General features: G+C 37.2%; 1 protein-coding gene across 1 annotated transcript in view; it reads right to left on the bottom strand.

The window, feature by feature from the left end:
• The window catches only part of THOC1 (THO complex 1), a 77,998-nt gene that overhangs the window by 12,335 nt on the left and 44,193 nt on the right, over positions 1-21,470 (bottom strand). Inside the window, exons 12-17 of the mRNA XM_006867281.1 lie at positions 11,378-11,478; positions 5,945-6,011; positions 5,697-5,747; positions 5,537-5,607; positions 4,644-4,739; positions 4,070-4,135 (exon numbers count right to left, since the gene is read on the bottom strand). Of these exons, the coding sequence (XP_006867343.1) occupies positions 4,070-4,135; positions 4,644-4,739; positions 5,537-5,607; positions 5,697-5,747; positions 5,945-6,011; positions 11,378-11,478 (452 nt within the window). The remainder of the gene's footprint in view (positions 1-4,069; positions 4,136-4,643; positions 4,740-5,536; positions 5,608-5,696; positions 5,748-5,944; positions 6,012-11,377; positions 11,479-21,470) is intronic.

The raw sequence follows: 21,470 nt of genomic DNA, 5'->3' as shown, positions 1-21,470 counted from the left end.
CTTAAAAAAACAAAACAAAAACACATTCAAACATGTCTGTGATCAGTGGGTGGTTGATGACAAGTTCTTTCAATAATATACCTGTCTTAATCTCAGTAGGCTACCTCCAACCAAAGCAGTGGCTTCCAAGAGGATTTGCTGGGTTAGTTATATTCAAGGTCCAGAGGTTCCCTCAGGTTAATTAATGGCAACTCTTTTTGGAGATTCCACAGAGTAATCGTGACAGGACACAGGATGACTGGTTAATTATGAACAAGTTATAAGAAAATGGAAAACTGCATTGGCCAGGAAAGTTGTACCAAATAATTTTTTCCCATCATAATGTACCTGCTTATTTCTTCCTGTTAAGAATGAGAATTTCATTGGGAAACCTTAGCCTATGCACCCTACAGACTCAATCTGGTGCCTTCAAACTCTTGTTCTCAAAACTCAAAAGAACATTTAAAAGAAATATGATCAAAGTCCCTCAAGGATGTCAAACTGTCGTTCTGATGTGGTGTAAAATGAAGAGCTCAGACATCTTCGAGAATGGGTTACGGATATGAATACATGCTTTCAGAAGTATGTATACAGGCCTGGACAGAGAATGTGTCAAGAGATAATAGCTTCACATTTTGATAATTTAAATAAGGGTTGCTATGATTTTGTAGCAAAACTTTTTGACTTATCCAGTATGTTAATCCAGTTACAATGATTATCATGTTTTTTCTGCTTTTGTCTGTTTCTTCTACGTTCCAAGTGCTTAATTTTATATGTTATATATCTTGTTTCTTTTATACTTCAGCAAGCACAGTCTATCTTCAACTCTAAACTTCTTTAATTCTGATCACTCCTTCCTGTCATATACATCACTTTTAGCTAGTATGTTGGTTCCACCATTTTACGTACCCTTCCCCCTGCAACTACGATTTATTACCGTTTTATATGATGAATTCTTGATGAAGTTTATTCTGCTCAATTAGGTCTTTGAGCAACAATCCTTTTTTTCTGGGTTAAATTTCCATCTGTCTGATAGCTCCTTTAGCAAAGACCTGGTAAGGAGTTCTTGAGTGGTGGGAACCAGTAATGAGCTTGGCTGTTGTAACACTGGTGGTGTGAGGACACCCAAAGATGAATCAGAAGAAAGGGTTGGTAATGTACTTCTGAAAAATTACCCACTGAAAATCCCACTGAATAGAATTCTACTCTGACACACAGGGGGTGGTTACCATGAGTCAAAACGGTTTCTTCTGTTAATTGATGGTTTTACTCCGAAAATCACTATTTCTCAATTACTCCTGAATGCTGTTTGACTTGTTACAGCATTCCTTCACTACTTTGAAGATATCCTTCCACTGCCATGGCTATTTTTGCTGTTCCTGAAGTCTACTGTCAGTCAAATCTTTATTGTTTTTCAAATTTTCTAACTCTTCACCTTCCTGTATTGCTTTCTGGATGATTACTTAATTGTGAATTCTTTAATTCATTAGTTATTTCTTCATCTGGGTGTAGTCTGCTTGCTTGCTGAAAGTTCAAGAGGACTTTAAAATACTTCATGATGGAGATTAAAGATCGCAGCCTTTGGTATGGGTTGCACTTCAATGTTATAAACACCAAAATCCTTATTACTGGACCAATAAATAACATCAAGATAAATGGAGACAAGATTGAAGCTGTCTAAGACTTCATTTTGCTCGGATCAACCATCAACACTCATGGAAGTAACAGCAAGAAGTAAAATTTGCATTAGGCAAATCTGTGGCACAAGACCTCTTTAAAGTGCTGAAGAACAAAGATATCAGTATGAGGACTAAGGTGTGCCTGATCCAAGCCATGGTATGCCTTATATGCATGTGAAAGTTGAACAATAAGGAAGACCACAGAAGAAATTATGTATGAGTTATGGTGTTGGAGGAGAATATTAAAAGTATCATGGACGGCCAGAGGGAATAAGCAAGTCTGTTGGAAGAAGTTATTGCCAGAATGCTCCTTGGAAGCCAAGATAGCCAGACTGTCTTTCATACTTCGGACACACTATCAGGAGCGACCAGTCTCTGGAGGACATTATGCTTGGTAAAGTGGAGAGTCAGCGAAAAAGAGGAAGACCCCCAATGAGATGGACTGGCAAAATGGCAGCAGTAATGGGTTCAAGTGTAGCAATGATCATGAGATTAGCCAAGAACCAGGCAGTGTTTTTTCTGTTGTGCAGATAAAGCCTGCAAAAAGGTTTGCTTAAAAAAATTCTAGAAATGAGAAAATGCAGTACTTAAAACAGACTCTTCTTCAGTGCTGGGGAATCGACTCCAACTCATAGCTACCCCACACAGGGTTTCCAAGGCTTTAAATTTTTGTGGAGCAGAAACCCTCTCATCCTTCCCAAATTACAGACTTCTTGTTGTTAGCTGCCATCAAGTTGGTACCAACCTTTTTGACAGTGTCATGCTACTTTTACTTTCAATTCCTTATTTTATGTCTTTAATTACCTTAAATATATTTATTTTGCAGGCTTTATCTGAGGGTCTTATTATCTAAAGTGGGTATCTAACTTCTGCTGTTTGTCCAATCTGCTGATACTTATTCATGGCAGACTTTCCTTGAGTGTTTTGTGATTTTTGGATGGTGAACTTATCTTCAGACTCTTTATCTGTACAAAACTTGTATGGTCTGGGTAGAAAGTGATCTCCGGAAAGATTTACATATCACCAACCTGGGGCTTTATATTTTAGTTTAAAAGACCATTGTTGTTGTTGTTGCTAAATGCTGTGGAGTCAGCATACCGACCCTGTACAGGGTTTCCGAGGCTGTAAATCTTTACAGGAGCAGAAAGCCTCATCTTCTTCCCACTGAACAGCTGGTAGTTTCAAACTGCTGACCTTGCGGCTTGCAGTCCATAGTAACTACTACGCTACAAGAGCTCCTTAAAAGAGCATTAGTGTCTCAAATAAAAAAAGGTTAATGGAGGTAAATACTGTTAGCTGATGATGCATGGAGGGGATTGTAAACATTGCAATGATCTGTTAAATGCAAAACTGATACTCTGCCCCATAGACCTTCACTCAATTCACAATAAAAGCTTTTTTTAAAAAAAGAAAAGAGCATTACTGCTTGGGTAGTAGAATTCTCACCCTCCAAGCAGAAGATCTGGGATTGATTCCTGGCCAGTGTGCCTGAAGTGCAGCTACCCCTTGCCACCCCCCTTCAGCTTCCAGACTTAAATAGACTAGGAATAAAGGCATGGCAATCTACTTCTAAAGAGCAGCCAATGGTAACTCTGATCACAACAGTCCAATCTTATGGTATATGGGGCTGCCAAGGGTTGGAGCTGAAAAAACATCTTACCCTCAGTGCAGATAATATAAAACCAATCTGAAGAGTACATGACAGTAGACACTCGTGGAAATAATTGGTAATCATTTCTCAGGAACTACAGTTTCATTTCTACCCAGAGTCTAGGTAGAAATATATTTGCTTCCTAATTTTCATGTTTAACTTTCCCTACCCCACCCCTCCCTTCTCCACCCTCCAAGCCTAGAGTCCTGGTGTGACACCGTGTGTTAACGCAGTGAACTGCAAGGTCGGCAATTCAAGCTTACCAGCCACTCCTCAGAAACCCTGTAAAGGGTCACTATGAATTGGAACAAATTTGATGGCATTTTAACAACAACCCCCCATGTCTATCAGTCTTTCACAGATAGTGTGGTGCTTCAGGGGAAACACGGTTACAATGTCACGCACCCCAGCACCTTACCTTCTGTCCTTCTGTGGCTGTTGGAAAGCCCAACTTCTTCGGCTCCCCAACTAGAGTCACCTGCACTACTCCCCAACTACAAGCCGCCACAACATTGGTTCCTAAGCCTGCTTACTCTGGTTCTTAGTTCTGACTTCTATTCTGAGTCTTCATTTTCTTGTGATTTTTAAAAGTATTTCATCAGTACTCTGAGATGTTTTATAGTATGAAACCATAATCTGCTATGTTAAAAGTCAAACACAATAAACTGTAGCATTTATAGTTGTGAAAAAGACTCCATTCTACTCTATTCCACATTTGAGAAAAGTTACCAGTTCATTTGAAAAAGATCTTTTAACTTGCCTTGTCTCTGATTTACAAGCTTCCATATTATCAGGACAGAGATTCCAAAGTCTGGTTAGCTCCTCACTACAAAACAGACAGATATACAAATAAATATTTATGGCCACCATCCTTATATGCCTTAAAAGTCAACAGAAACCCATTCTATAAACAGTGGATTCTGGGGTAGTGATAGTATGAATTTCATTTTTGTCTTTCATTAATTGTATATTCAATTATTCAAAAGATTCAAATACAGTATGAGGCAATGAGTAGCTAACTAGAAAGTTACAGAAACTCAAGCACTTTGCTACAACTAGAAGTTATATCAACTTAGGATTCTTAGTGCCTGTGACAGAAAAATTGGCATAGTTTAGAATCATGGGTTTAGGAAGCAGGGCACAATAAATGACGGTTTGTAACTCGTTTCATGATATAGATCAGTGGTGTTGCTTTGCTTTAATCATCTGTGTACCTTTGAAACACCAATTCATATTTGGATTCAATTTTTGTGAAAAACTGGAGGTCTCAGAGTAATATTTTTAAGATATTAAAATAACTAACAACATCCCACATAAGTTATCAAGTCACCTACTTTCCCATCAGAATTTTTTTGTTGGGTCCTTTCCCTAAGAAGTCCTCTGGTGCAGTTCTCTTCCGTACGACTCTTGTAGGTTTAGAATCTGATGTTCTATGGTAAACAAAACATCTATTATTTTTGGAATTACAAATGGATAGGAAATAAAAGATAATCCAGTTGCTGTTTTTTTTTTCCTAAAGAAGATACGCAGCAGCTCTGATGGTACAGTGGTGAAGTGTTCAGTTGTGTTCACTTAAGTCACTCACTGTAAGGTAAGTGGTTCGAACTCATGAGCTGCTCTGCAGGACAAAGATGTGGCAGTCTGCTTTCATAGAGACTGTTATTGTTGTTAAGTGCCATAGTCAGTTCTGACTCACAGCAACCCTGTATAGGGTTTCCAAAGAGTAGCTGATGGATTTGAACTGCCCACCTTGTAGTTCGTAGTCCAGTACTGACTTTACAGTGCCCCATCCTATGGGGCAGTTCAATTCTGACGCAGTGGCGTTGAATAAAGAGGATAAAACTTTCATATGTATAAGTATATAGGATTTTTTTCCAATTATTAAAATCAGCCTTTTCTGGGACGTGAATGACAAAAAATTTTAGGCAAAAAATTTAAAGTAAAATAAATCAAAATAGCTATATTTTAAAAAAGTTCAACATACATTTTATTTATGAGCTACATACATGTTATTATTAAGTGCTATCAAGTCAGTTCCAACTCATAGTGACCCTGTATAGGGTTTCCAAGGAACCATCAACCATGTGGGTAGCAGTACAGTGCTTATCCTACAGTGACACACCAGGAGTCCTTAGCTATATATATATACACATACATAATATAAAATTATGTCAAACTATATTTTGAAATGCTTTTCTCATGTCTCTTGCAATGACTATATATTTACCTTTCTTTCACAAAACTGGGACAGCCTTCATTTTTCCATGAGTTCCAGTTTTCTTCAGTGTTTAATATATGCTGAGAAAAACAAATTATATTTGCATAGTAGAAAGAAGTATTTGAAATTCTATTTAATGCTAAGAAGACTGAAAATATAAAACACATACCTCTACCATCTTTGAAAATCTTTCTCCATCAGGTGGGTTTTCAGATAGTAGCTGTGATTAGAAAGAATATACTAAGCTTTCAACAACTTTCTGCATCATAGGAGTGGTTTGTAGGCAGAGAACCAAGAAGTGTCTGTGGTCTTGTACCTGAGCTTAACTTTATCCTTATTTTCCTATTTGGGGCTGAAACAAAGAAAATTCTAAATTTCCATTTTTTGCAATCATGGGTTGTCGCGTGTTGAACTTACTTGATACACTGATTTTGTAGTATCTTCAATCCAGAGTGATTGCTCATCAGTTAAGACATAGTTTGAGCTAGGAAACAAAGCAATAAATACTTGCTTGAGTTACAGCAATGTATGTTAAATTTTAAGATTCATATGCTGTCTTAAAAACAAGTACAAGGCATGTAACATATAAGCCAGCTATACAGCAAATGTGCCCCAAATTAGCAAAACAAGAACAGACACAAATGATTGGATTATAAGAGAAAATTCTTATACTTCATCCTCTAGGTAAATCATAAGACCCCTGTCATCAAGTCAATTCAAACTCATAATGACCCTGTACAAGGTTTCAGAGGCTCCTGGTGTGGCATTGTAGGATCAGCACTGGACAGAGAACCAAAAGATCAGCAGTTCAAACCTACCAGCTGCTTCTCGGAATCAACTCTAAGGTATTTAACAACAACAACAGGGGTTAGGGAAGAGCTCACTCATCTTATAAATGAGAACACTGAGACCCAAAGAAGGTAATGACAGTCCAAACCATGCAGCAAATTTGGCAAAGTCCATGCCTCCTCATTGTTAAACCCAATTTCATTCCACTAAACTGAAGCAATGGACTGCAAGGTCGTTTGAACGACAAGGTGTGCAGTTCAAACTCACCAGTCGCTCCTCGGAAACCCGATACAGGGTTGCTGAGTTAGAACTGACTCGATGGCATTTAACAACAACAACAACAAATCTTTACATGAGCAGAAAGCCTCATCTTTCTCTCACAGAGTAGCTAGTGGGCTTGCACCACTGACTTTGCAGTTAGAAGTTCAGTGTTTATCCTGTATCACAGGGCTCCTTATTCTCATGTTAAAAGGGTTAGAAATCAAGTCATGAAGAGGTACAGGGAGAGTAAAACATTCAGATAATTAGTCTGATTAGACACAGAGCAGTAAATGCTTCCTAAGAGAAGTTTAATGTGAGACTAAAAACCTCTGCAAAAATATTAATATATTTCTAGACATCATGCATATTCCTATACATTACAAACAAGGCATGCTATAGTCTTTTATAACTCTTCCAGAATACAATGAAAAAAAAACACACAAAAACAATAAAACTCTAGTAAAGGCTGATGGCAGAACTAAACTGTTAATAAAATACCCAAACCAAATCTGTTGCTGTCCAGTAAGTAGATTCTGATTCATGGTGACCCCATGTATTATAGTGTAGGGCAGTTCCAAAGTTACCATCAATTAAACTCACACTAGGCACGAAGTCTACCACTTATCTGTCAAACTGTGGTGGTTTGTGTATGTTGTGATGCTGGAAGGTATAGTTATGCTACCAATATTTTAAATACAGGCAGAGTCACCCATGGTGGCCAGGTTGCAGCAGCGCTTTCAGACTAAGACAGAGTAAGGAGGAGAGGCCAATTCTGAATGGTTAGCTACAGAAATGCTATGAAGAGCAGCAGAATATTGTCTGATAGCCAGAAGATGAGCACCTCAGGTTGGAAGACACTCAAAATATGACTGGGGAAGAGCTGCCTCCTCAAAGGAGAGCTGACTTTAATGACATAAATGGAGCAAAGCTTCATTTGCTACTGTGCCACAACTCAAAACGAGGAGAAACAGCTACAAACATCCATTAATAAATGGAACATGGGATGTACTTAGCAATATTGTTGTTGTTGTTAAGAGCCACTGAGTTGGTTTCACTCACAGGGACCCTGTATAGAGTTTCCAAGGAGTGGCTGATGGATTTGAACCACTGGCCTTGTGATTAGCAGTCCAGTGTTTATCCTATGGTGTCACACCAGGGCTCCTGTACTTAGTATAAATCTAGGAAAACTGGAATGAATAAAGTTCAATATCCTAGGCATTGTTGTAAGTGTTGCTAAGTGCTATAGGTTCCAACTCACAGTGATCCTTGTATAGGGTTTCTGAGGAGCTGCTGGAGCGTTTGAACTGTTAACATGGTGGTTCAAACCAACTTTGTGAACCAGTGCTTATCTTACAGCACCACACCAGAACTCCATCCTAGGTATTAGTGAGCTGAAATGGACTGGTACTGACCATTTTGAATCTGACAATCATGTAATTTACTATGCCAGAAACAACAAATATAAGAGGAATGGTGTCATCTTTATTATCAAAATGAGCATTTCAAGATCTTTCTTAAAGTACAATGCTCTCTGTGCAAGGATATTATCCATATGCCTACAAGGAAGATCAGTTAAAACCACTATTATTCAAAATTATGCATCAACCACTAAAATCAGTGATGATGAAATTAATTCTAACAACTTCTTTGGTCTGAAACTAATCAACCATGTAATCAAGATACACTGACAGTTAATGACTGGAATGTGAAAGTAGGAAACAAAGAGGAAGGATCGATAGGTGGAAAATATGGCCTTGATGATAGAAACGACACTGATGATCGCATGATATAATTTTGCAAGACCAATGACTTATTCATTGCAAATGACTTTTTAAAATCACATAAAAGTGACTATACATGTCGACCTCAAAAGATGGAATAACAGAAACCAAACAGGTTATATCTGTGGGAGGAAATGATGGAGAAGCTCAATGTCATCAGTCAAAATAAGCCACCGGTCGACTGTGGAAAAGACCATTAATTGCTCATATATAAAGGCTGAAGATAATTAAAACAAGTTCATGAGAGCCAAAATATGATCCTGAATATAACCCACCTGAATTTAGAGACCATAAGAATACATTTGATGCATTAGATACTAATGACTAAAGATGAGAGCTGCAGGATGACATCCAGAATATCATACAGGAAGAAGGCAAAAGGTCATTAGAAAGACAAGTAAGAAAGAAAAGACAAAAATGGATAGCAGAAGAGATTTCGAAACTTGCTCTTGAACGTAGAGTAGCTCAAGCAACTGGAAGAAATAAGGAAGTAAAAGAGCTGAAGAGAAAATTTCAAAGGGCAGCTCGAGAATACAAAGTAATGGAATGTACAAAAATTGGAGTTAGAGAACCAAAAGGAAAGAACACACTCAGCATTTCTTAAGCTGAAAGAACTGAAGAAAAGTCAAGCTTTGAGTTGGAATAGAGGATTCCCTGGGCAACATACTGATTGATGCAGAAAGCAGCAAAAGAAGATGGAAGGAATACAGAGTCACTGTGCCAAAAATAATTGGTAGATGCACAACCATTTCAAGAGGTGGCATGGACTAAGAACCGACATTCAAACTGATTGACGACACTGGCAAAAATCAAAGGTTCCAGAAACTGATGGAATACTAATTGGAATTTTTCAACAAACTGATGCAGCACTGGGGGCCCTCACTCATCTATTCCAAGAAATTTGGATTAAAGTTACCTGGCCAACCAACTGAAAAAACACCTATATTTGTGCCCATTTCAAAGGAAGCTGACCCAATGGAATGCAGGAGTCAAATAATATCATTCATATCACATGCAAGTAAAATTTTGCTGAAGGTAATTAAAAAATGGTTGCAGCACACATCGACAGGAGTTGCTAAAAATTCAAGCTGGAGTCAGAAAAAGATGTGGAACAAGGGATATCATTACTGACATCAAATGGATCTTGGGTGAAAGTAGCGAATACCAAAAAGATGTTTATTTGTGCTTTATTGACTATGCAAAGCTCTTTTGACTGTGTGGATCATAACAAACTATGGATATCACAGTGAAGAATGGGTACTCCAGAACACATAAATGTGCTCATGAGGAATCTGCACATAGACCAAGAGGCAGTCGTTTGAAGAGAACAAGGACTGAATGATTTAAAATACACCAGGGTTGTATTCTTTCATCACATTTAATCAATCCATATGCTGAGCCAAGAAGCTGATAAAATAGATTATTTGAAAAAGAATGTGGAATCAAGATTGGAGGAAGACTCATTAATAACCTAAAATATATATAATTGATACTTTGCTTGCTAGAAGCATGTCGTTGTTATGTGTTGTCAAGTCAGATTCGAGTCATAATGACCCTGTACAGTGAGTGTGAACTGTCAGCCTTGCGGTCAAGTGCTTATCCTACAGCACCACACTAGATGCACAGAAGACTTAAAATATTTACTGATGAAAATGAAATACTACAGCCTTCAGCATGGGTTGCACCTCAATGTAAAGAAAATGAAAATCCTCACAACTGGCCCAATAAATAAAATCACAATAAATGAAGAAAAGATTGAAGTTGTTAAAGACTTCATTTTGCTTGGATCAACCATCAATGCTCATGGAAATCAACAAATCACATGACGTATTCAGCAAATCTGCTGCACAAGATCTCTTTGCCACAGTATTTTCAATAGCTTCATATGCATGTGAAAGTTGGGACAGTAAATAAGGAAGACAGAATTTTATTATGCATTTTATTTATGGTGTTGGTGAAGAATACAGAAAGTACCATGGACTGTCAGAACAAACCAATCTTTGTTGGAAGAAGTATAGCCAGAATGCTCCTTAGAAGCCAGGATGGTGAGCTTTAGTCTCTCATACTGTGAGGAGGGACCAGTTTTTGGACAAGGACATCATGCTTGGAAAAGTGGAATGTCAGTGAAAAAGAGGAAGAGACCAACAAATGGCTCAAACGTAAAACAACTGTGAGAATGGCACAGTTTGGGGCAGTGGTTTGTTCTGTGCACAGAGTTGCTAGGAATTGGAACTGACTTGACAGTACCTAACAACTAACAATGCACCAACAAGTCGGTTCTGACTCATAAAAACCCTATGTAAGGTTTCCAAGGAGCAGCTGGTGAATTTGAACTGCCAACCTTGTGACTGAAACCAATCTGATAATCAAGCGCTTATCCTACAGTGCCCATACCAGGACTCTAAGTGCTTTATAGCCATCTAATAAATACTGACATCCAATAAAAACCTGAGCACTTAACATGCAATATTAATTCTCAGATCAGCTATGTGTACATATCAAAAAGTGGCTCATGCCTAAGCCACAAAATCTGAATTCAAACCTAAGTCTAACTCCAAAGTTAGATTTTCTCTATCTTTCTATTATGTTATAGCAAACTTTGGTTAATTATAAATAGCATGTTACTTTAAAATTACAAGTCTTAAATAGTTCAATTACAGCTACTGAGTGAAAAAAAACTAGGAAGTCAAACCCAGCAGGCAGTAAAAGCACTCCCTTTTTACAATATTGCTTGTATACGTCACAAAAAGGCCATCGAGCAGCAGTGAACTTCACTAGACTAAGGATGGGACAAGAGGCAATGGTCCCCACCTATAAGATCCTTATTAGGTGTCGTGATCCTCAAAGAAATGGACTCCTCTGTGCATCTATTATTACCTCTAACAACAGCCTATTACCGCTAGGAAAAGATGCATTTTAGATATCTAGTCCTTATTCATACACTGAGTCCAACACATAAAATACAACAATAAGCAAGTCCTCTCTGCAGATCAATCACTTACTGTCTGTATTAACTTACCTTTTGAATTTGACCTGTCCCTTGAGGTATTGGAATAAAATGAGATACTGCAACAGGATGTGTCGACGAAAATTACTGTCACTCAGCTGTAAATCCATCAACTACTCAAAAAACACACATACACACACAAAAAAAAACCACATTAATACCAAGTTGTGCCTATAAGTACAGGTTATGCTACTAACAGAAATGGAAGATTCCAGTTCAATCACAAAGAGTCTGTTGAAAGCTCACTGCATGTGAGGCATCTTTCCTGTAGAAGCCCAAAGACAGTATAGTAGAGGCTTCATTTGACATTTCATGACCATTGTATGCCATGAAAAATTTCTATTGGTGGGTAACAATATTTTATCTGCAGTCCCAACACCAGGATAAAACATGGTGTTGTTGTTGTTAAGTGCCATCAAGTCAGTTCCAACCCAAAGCGACCCTGTGTAGGAGAGGATGGTAAGCTTGAACTGCTGACCTTGCAGTTAAAGCCGGCTGTGCTATCCAGCGCATTAAACCCACAGCACCACACCAGGATGCCAAAGCATGGTAGAAATATAAAAAAGTAAGAATATGGCTGTCACTTTCCTACATACAGAAACAGAATGGCTATAAAGAGGTTCACATGGATAGAAAACAGCAGTCGTAGGGGTGCTCTGTTGCTCATTTTTGCAGCCCTACAAAATGCCTGCCATAGAGATGGTACTCAGTAATAAAGAAAAGGAATTAGAGGTAATGAATAATCAGTGAATTACACTTTAACAAAAAAAAAGATTTGAGGTAAAATTGGATTATACTTGTATTATCAAATAATTTTATTAGAAAAGACTTCAATAACTCTGCCATTCTGGTACTGTCAGAGTCAGGTCCAGTGATGAGCAAAGTCATTCTGATTATGTCAATATAACTCTGAAAGGAAGGCTTGAAATGTGTATCAGCTAGTTCTGCTTTTGAGACTGAGAAACCTGGAAAGCTGCCTTCTTGTAAATGAATAACCAGTAGGATACCTGAGCGCCCTGGGGATTGGTTTCTGGTTCAATGTCCCAAGTTCCTTTGGCTGTGCTTTCCGCAATATGATTCTGTCTAATTCAGCCCTTCATTCAACCATTTCATGGATTAGCAATCTTTTCCACACTGCTGGCTGTAGAAACAAACCCCATGTCGTCTTCTTTTATAAAAATATGATATGCCTTCCATTTGGCATCTCTCACCTTTAGAGATCTGACTCTGTTATTTCTTATATGAACTATTTAACCCTCCTATTCCAAAGTGGCTGATTTGAACAGCATGCCATAATCAGTCTTTCTTACTCTAACTGCTGGTGACTTCACTTCCCCACCTACACCTCCATTCCTGACATGATCTTGACACTCCCTCTACAAGTTAGACCTTGTTATGATCCTATACTGAGCTAGTGCTTAAATTTTAATTAAATTCTTATCTCACCACAACTTCCTATCCTTCCAGGATTATCAATTTCTTCCAATATACTGAATACTTGGACCTTACTGAGACAGAAGTTTCTTGAACCTTTAATTTTTACCTTACATATTAGTCCCAAGCTACCTTTACTATTTGTTTTTTCATTAAGTGTCATCAGCTGGTGGGTCTGAAATGCTGACTTTGCAGTTAGCAGTTCAGTGCTTACCCTTAGTGCCACTCCAGGGGCTCTTTATTTAAATCTAGATAAGGAAACTTTAGATCAGCAAATATTTTCTAACAGGGACAGATAATACATATTTTAGGCTTTGTAGGGCAAGAGGCAAAATCAAGGGTATTATGTAGGTACTTACATCACCATTTATCATTGTAAGAACCATTCTTAGGTCATACATAGACTGCAAATACACATACAAAAACAGCAGAGGATTTGGTCAGTGAACTGTAGTCAAATCAACCCCTAGTTTAGACATGATCTATCCAACCATTTTTGCCAAATTCCTCAATATCCTTGCCCTATACTTCTGTCATATCTAGCAGACAAAACCCCAATTTGGCTCCAACCAACTGTTGCTAAACTTCTCCATATTAACACACAAGTCTCCAATCTATACTGAAGGTGGAGCAGCTAAGAGAACTAGGCAGATGGTTCCATTGCTATATTGTCTCCAAATGAATGACCTTTTTTCTGTCTCCACCAGCAATGTCTGTATTTTCCAAAAGTATTCTCTCATATCTTCTCCACAGCAACTATTCCAAAACTTTCCCCTTGATCAAAAACCCTATGTAATGAACTTGACCTATACTCATGGAAGTAGTAGCTAAAATACCACCACAGAGAGAAGGAGTCTTCATATCAAGTATCAATCCTATCCCCTCTGTACACAGGGTAGATAAGGATGGGCAACTTAGACACTGGCTACCTAAAATGAGGGGGTAATAAAGGCAAGAAATGACTGGCTTACAAGGTTTCAAGAGGGAGTTAAGTTTAACAGTGTGCAGGGGAGGATAGAGTCCCCACCGAATAGTTTTCATCTTGTCTACATGGGTCTGGTGAAAAGACTCTTAGGATTCAACAGCAGTAATTGTTATCATGACTAACTGTGACTGTCACAACTGTAAAGGTAGAACTTCTGTAATAAAAACGGGGTAGTAGTTAATCTTACAGTCCAGTAACAGAGGACCCTAGCACCACCAAGGGAGAAGAGCACAAGTAGAATACAGGACCCTATCCAGAGAAACAAAATGACACCAGAGATGAAGGAATAGATGATGACACGGAAAGAGGGAGGAGCTGAGGACTCTAGATTCATGGGAAGAGAGGGACTAAGAGCTGGTGGCTGACTTGCAGAATGTGCCCTTTAGAGGTGCAAATTATTATATATGCCTGAGTGATTTTTTAAAAAACAAAAAAGAAAGTGAATAGAGAGAAATTCTGTTAATTGATGGTACATGGTGGGGATTATAATCATTGTAGTCAAACAAGGTGTATGATTTGTTGAATTCAAACCTGATGATCTGCCCTGTAAACTTTCATTCAATCCACAATAAAAACTTAAAGAAAAAAAATAAACCTACTTGATCTTAAAACTAGGAGGGAAAAAATTACGCCATTTGTATCATACAATGTCTTAAGACACTTCTTTGTCGTCTTTGTTCCTTTAACAAAGGGCCATAATTACCCTTAGACTGTACTGCATATTTTAGCCAGACTCTGACCTTCCTGATACTATTCTAAACCTGAAACAGCTCATGATACTCTTTTCAATCATCCTATGGGCCTTTCTGTTAATCAACTGTACATGTAAACAATATTCCTAGCTAAAGTTAAAGTGAAGTGTGAAATGTTCAATTTCTGTCACTTTAACACAAAAATACTAAAAATTTTATACTAGAAAACAAAATACTGAGTACTCTCAATTAAAATCTAATTTGTCACCACTGACATCAACTGCAATGAAACTGAGTTACCATTAAATATTTCAAATATTCTAAAAGTTAATATAAAATTCATGTACCCATTCCATATCAAATCCTAACACTTCATTTGTTTCATATTTGTTCATTTTTCTTTTTGTAACAGTATTACAAAAGCTGTTGATGCCCTTTCATAGTCTACTCCCCTCCCTCCCTCTACTATGGTACGCACTCCATGTATTTGGTGCCTATGGTTCTTGTGCATATTTTTATGCTAATACTTAATATGTGGAGTCCTGGTGTGGTGATGCAGGTTAATGCCCTGAAATGCAAGGTCGGTTTGAACCACAAGTTCGGTGGTTCAAGCTCACCAGCCACTACTCAGAAACCCTATACTAGTCAGAATCAACTCCGCAGCACTTAATCATAATACCAGTAAGTAGGATTCTATAAAATACAAATGCATAATTATGGGTTTCCAAACTCAATACTGTTGGTATTATTCTGGAATCATTATACTATTTTCACACAATATTTATTATATTCGAAGTTTACCCAAGTTAACACATAGCTCTAGTTCAGAAATTGGCAAACATTTTCTGTAAGAGCCAATTATTACATCCCAGGTTTTGGGAAATGTATAATCTCTGTCACAAGCACTCAACTCTGCTGTTATAGCACCTCAAAGACATTATGTAGATAAATGAGTTACTGTGTTCCAATACAATTGATAAACACTGCTCTAGCCCATCCATTTTCAGTGCTTTATAGAATTCCAGTGTTCACTTGCAATTTAACATTTTCCTGGTTATGAATATTTATGTTGTTTCTGAACTTTCATTCAGAAACACATCATTTACAAAAAATGTTACAATAAATCTCATAATCTTTTTTGTAGATGTATGATTCCTAGAGAACATATGTAGGAACAAAAGTCTTAAGTTTATTAGTTATATAATTGATACACAATATGGTTATCAACTTATACTTGTACCTGCAGTGCATGAAATTCTGTTTTCCCACATCTTTATCAATATCAGCTATTGTTGGGCTTTTTATTGCTATTAATTTGATTAGGGAGTCCTGGTTTGTCATTGTAGGATAAGCACCTAACCACAAGGTCAGTTTGAACCACAAGGTCAGTAGTTCAAACAGACTTGACAGTACTTTGTAACAAATTTGATCAGGGTGAAATGGTTATTTCATTATTTTACTTTCCTTGGCCACAAGAATACTTATAGGCTAGTCAGGTTTCTACATCTGTGAGTTATCTGTTCATACCACCTTTCCAGTTGTCTAATTGTATTTTTATTAGTTGTTGACAGACTCTGAAAACTAATCATTTTCTTAAAGGCAGTGTTAAATATCTTCTCCTATTTTTTGGAATGTCTTTTCACTTTATCTATGATATCTTTTAATATTTAAGTTTTACATTTTTAAAATGTTAAATGGATTAATCTTTGCTCTCATTATTTGTACTGCTAGTGACTCAAGAACTCTTTCCCTACTCCAAATACCTATTTTACATTTTCTTCTAAATATTAACAAGTTTTACTTTTCTCAAATACTTTTAATTAACTGGGAATTGATTCTTGTGCATATTCAGAGATTATAAGTTGAATTTTATTATTTTTACATATGGATGAATTCTCCCAGAAGTATGATGAATAATCTATCCTTACTGCATTAATTTATGATGGATCATTTTTCATACATCAAGTTTTCCAATATTTGGATTTTCTATTCGGTTTCAGTGTTTCTTCCCCCATTCTTCATGTGTCTTAATACTTCACTGTCTTACTCAATATATAAGCCACAATATCTCACAGGGCAAGTGTTTCAATCTTCTAATTTTTCTTGGCTCTTGGATTTCCATCAAACTTTAGGATCAACTTTTCAAGCTTCCTCAAAAAAAAGTTTGAATTTTGATTTAAGATACCTGGAATTTACAGATAAACTTGAGATGTGAAACTGAGTCTTCCTGTCTGTAATGCAGTATTTTGCATTTTTGCACTCTTGAATTTTGCACTTTTCCTCATAAAGATTATTCCTAGGTAGTATATAGTTGCTACTGCTATTGCAAATAGTATTTTACAATTTATTACTGGTTTATCGGAACACTAGGACTCCTGGTGTAGTGCTGTAGAATCAGCAATGACTGCAGACCATAAGGTTGGCAGTTCAAATCCACTAGGTACTCCTCAGAAACCCTATACAGGGCTGCTATGAGTTGAAATTGACTTGACAGCACTTAACAACAGGAACACTAGACTACTGGTGTGGCACTATAGGATCAGCACTGGATTGCAGACCACAAGGTCAGCAGTTCAAGCCCACCAGCAGCTCCTCAGAAACCCTATACAAGATGCTATGAGTCAGAACCAACTCAACAACACTTAATAACAACAGCTGTTTCTCTTATAACCTTATTAAAGTCTAATACTAATAGTTTCCTGTTTTTCTTGTATTTTCTCTGTAGACAATTTTCTTCAAATTAGGGTAGTTTGGTCTTCCAATACTCATAACTGTTTTTTTGGTCTCTCTTATTGAAATCCTCCAATATAGTATTGAACAGCGGTATGGTAAATAGACACTCATGTTATTGAATTTAATAGAAATTTAATGGAAATCCTTTTTAAAGTTTGATTACACTGATGTTTACCATAGGGCTTTTATTCATGCCCTTTATAAAATTAGACAATTTCCTTCTACTAATCTGCTGTGCTTTACAGAGTATCAGCTTTTATGGACAGAATGTTCTTTACTCTAACTGAGGGACCATATAATAGTCTTAAAATAAAAAATTAACAATGCTAATTTGTCATTACAGTCATGTTTCTGATGTTGAACCTACTATATTCATGGGATGTCTTATTTAATCTCCAAATTTAAAAAATATTACTACTTTTGATTTGTGAGTTTTAAAATCATTCTCTTTTTTGAGTTTGACATATACACTTCTTTTTCTGTCCTTGTCTGGATGAACTTAATAAAATGATATTAATTTCATGACCAAGGTTGCTTTTCTTCTTTCTCAAATCTCTGAAATTTTTATTTATGGTAGAAATAGTTTTTATTTCTGAAAGAAAATATTTAAAAACTCTCTGGGACTGATGTCATTCAAAAGGTGTCATTTTGATTACTATTTCTTTAATGGTTGTTCATTCAGGTTTCCTATTTCTTTGACTCCAGTTTGGCAATTAGATTTTTTTCCCTAAATTACCATTTCATTAAACTTTTAAATAATTTTAGCAAGTTGTTCAGACATGAGTAGATATATGCACCAATGTTCATCACAGCAGTATTCACAACAGCAAAATGCTGGAGACAGCTTAAATGACCATCAATGGAAGCATGAATAAACAAGCTTTGGTACATATAAAATGGAATACTATACAAAGTTGAATAATAACAAAGAATCTGCAAAACAGCTCATAACATGGATGAACCTGGAGGACATTATGTTGAGTGAAATTAGTCAATCACAAAAGGACAAATATTATATGAGACCACTATGATAAAAACTCAAGAAATATTCTCTGGGCCAAAAGTTGTGCCCAGAGCAGAACTTTCCATTTTAAATAAATGGAAACAAGACCCTGAACACTTTTTGGAAGAATTATAATAGGAGATGAAACATGGTCGGCTTTACCAGTATGATCTTGAAGACAATGCACAATCAAAGCAATGGCTACCAAGAAGTGTTAAGTGGTCCAGTCAAAGTAAAAGTGCAAGAGCAAAGGTAATAGCAACATTTTTGGGGTACTATTAAGATATTTTGGAGTCCTGGTGTGGCATTGTGGGTTAATGCGCCAGACTACAAAGCCATTTGAATTGCATGGTCAGCGGTTCAAGCTCACCAGCTGCTCCCCAGAAACCCTATACAAGATCGCTATGGATCGGAATCAACTTGACGGCATTTAACAACAACAAAAACACTGATTATTTTGCTTGTTGGATTTCTGGAGGGTTAAGGAATAACGTGTTTATTAGGAGAATATTTTCAGAACAGCACCTATTCAGCAGAAAAATGCCAGAGGATATGTCACAAGAGTCCTTTCCACCAGAACAATGCTCCTAATAACTTCTCACATGAAACTAGAGCAATTTTGCAAGAGTTTCAATGGGAAATAATTTGGCATCCACCTTACAGCCTTGATTTGACTTCCTCTTTTTGTTTCCCAATCTTAAAAAAAAAAAAATTCTTTTAAGGTCATGCATTGTTCTTCGGTTAATAATGTAAAAAAAACAGCACTGACATGGTTAAATTCCTAGGACCCATAGTTCTTTGGGAATGGACTAAGTGGCTGGTATCACTGCTTACAAAACTGTCTTGAACTTGATGGAACTTATGTTGAAAAATAAAGTTTATATATTTTCTTTTATCTATTAATTCCATTTTTTTCCCGTGAACTTGTTGAAGTTTTCTCATGCTCCTGGGAGAGGTGAAAATAATCTCCCCAAAGACGTCAAGAAAAACCCCAAAAGTTTCCAATGTACTCATTTTCACTCTAGACTAGGAGAAAATACAGGTTCCACAGTCAATATGTTTTTACACAGAGAGGCATGATTTAAACTTCTAGTTGTCATAAATATATTGTTGTTTGTTGTTAGGTGCCATCAAGTCGGTACTGACCCACAGCGACCTTATGCACAGCAGAACGAAACACTGCCCAATCCTGGGCCAATCTCACTACTGTTGCCATGCTTGAGTCCATCGATGCTGCCACTTGGCCAATCCATCTCACTGGGGGTCTTCATCTTTTTCTCTGACCATCCACCTTACCAAACATGATATCCTTCAGCGATTGGTCCCTCCTGACAATATGTCCAAAGTATGAGAGACAAAGTTTGGCCATCTTGGCCTCCAAGGAGCACTCTGGCTGCACTTCTTCCACAACAGATCTACTGGTTCTTTTGGCAGCCCATGGCACTTTCAGTATTCTCCTCCAATACCATAACTCAAAAGCATCAATTCTTCTACAGTCTTCCTTTTTCACTGTCCAGCTTTCGCATGCATATGAGGTTACTGAAAATACCATGCCTTGGGTCAGGCGCACCTTATTCCTCAAGCTGACATCTTTGCTCTTCAACACTTTAACAAGGTCTTGTGCAGAGATTTGCCTAATGCAATACGTCATTTGATTTCTTGACTGCTGCTTCCGTGAGTGTTGATAGTTGATTCAAGAAGAATGAAGTCCTTGACAACTTGTCTTTTCTCCGTTGATAAGAATGTTGTTTATTGGTCCAGTGGTGAAGATTTTTTTTTTACATTGCCATAAATATGTTAGGTGCTAAATAAGTATTAAAAGGAATAAACTATAAAAATTGTTTGCTACCTGTAATAGTTACCATCCATATATCATATTTAACTGAATTTTAAAATATTTGGTTTCTGAGAATAAAATGAATGTACAAATAATTATGGAAAAGACCTAACTATAAATGTAAATAGTATTCTTTGTTGTTGTTATGTGCCGTGGAGTTGGTTCCGACTTATAGTGACCCTGCATAGAGTCTCCAAGGCTGTAAATCTTTTTGGGATGGATAGCCTCATCTTTCTCCTGCTGAGCAGCAGGTAGGCTTAAACAACAGACCCTGTGGTCAGCAGTCCAGTGCAGAGCCACAGTCCTTCCTTCATCCTTATAACCATCAAACTACTCTATTATCAAGTTCTCTCAACCCAGAAACATAGTAACATCTTTCCAAAAAAAATTGTCTTGCCTGGCCCTTTTATCACCATAAATGACCTCTCCAATACTCTTCACTGGGCTTTTTAACCATGTCTGTACTCAGCTCTTCCTGGAACGTCCCATGATTGTGGGTTTCCACTTACTCCTCTGACAGCATATTTCAGTTCTTGACTCCTTCCTTTACTCTACACGCTGACTCAGTGGTTACCTTCAGGGGGAGGACTACAGAGACTACACACGTAATACATTTATAAACTCAGAGAGTGATAATGAGGATATATGTCCATTCAGGTAAAGGAAAAAGTAGAGATTATTACAAGTTTATGAATCAATGCTGAGAGCTCTCTTCAACAAAAATATTCATAGTATTCTAACCCTCCAAAAAAAAGCTTTCTTTAAAAAGTTCTTAAGAAAATGGAAAATCGACTTTTAGCTGAAGGGTGGTAGTGTCCCAGCTGAGTTACAAGATAAACTATGCCACTGAAAGCAGCAGTGTTCAGGTCTCTACTTTTTTGGTTAGTAAAAAGATAACTAACTCTTTGATATCCCATGCTAGTAAAGTTTTACTAAAGGTAATACAGAAATGGCTGCAAGCAAACATTGACAGAGAACTTCCAGAGGTTCGAGCCGGATTTAGAAGAGGCTGTGGAATGAGGGATATCATTGCTGATGTCTGTTGGATCTTGGCTGAAAGCAGAGAATATCAGAAAGATGCTTAACCTGTGCTTTATTGACTACGCAAAGGCTTTCGATTGTGTGGATCATGACAAGCTATGGACAACACTGCAAAGTATGAGTATTCCGCAACACTTAATTGTGCTCATGAGGAATCTGTCATGGACCAAGAAGCAGTTGTTCAAATAGAACATGGGAACACTGAATGGTTTAAAATTAAGAAAGGTGTGCAACAGGGTTGTATTCTTTCACCATACTTATTCACCCCTTATGTTGACCAAACAATCTGAGAAGCTGGGTTCTATGAAGGAAAACGTGGCATCAGGATTGGAGGAAGACTCATTAACAACCTGCGATATGCAGATAATACAACCTTGCTT

This window comes from Chrysochloris asiatica, unplaced genomic scaffold (assembly GCF_000296735.1).
Source record: "Chrysochloris asiatica unplaced genomic scaffold, ChrAsi1.0 scaffold00103, whole genome shotgun sequence".
NCBI lineage: Eukaryota > Metazoa > Chordata > Mammalia > Afrosoricida > Chrysochloridae > Chrysochloris > Chrysochloris asiatica.
This window is presented reverse-complemented; position numbering and strand designations above follow the sequence as displayed.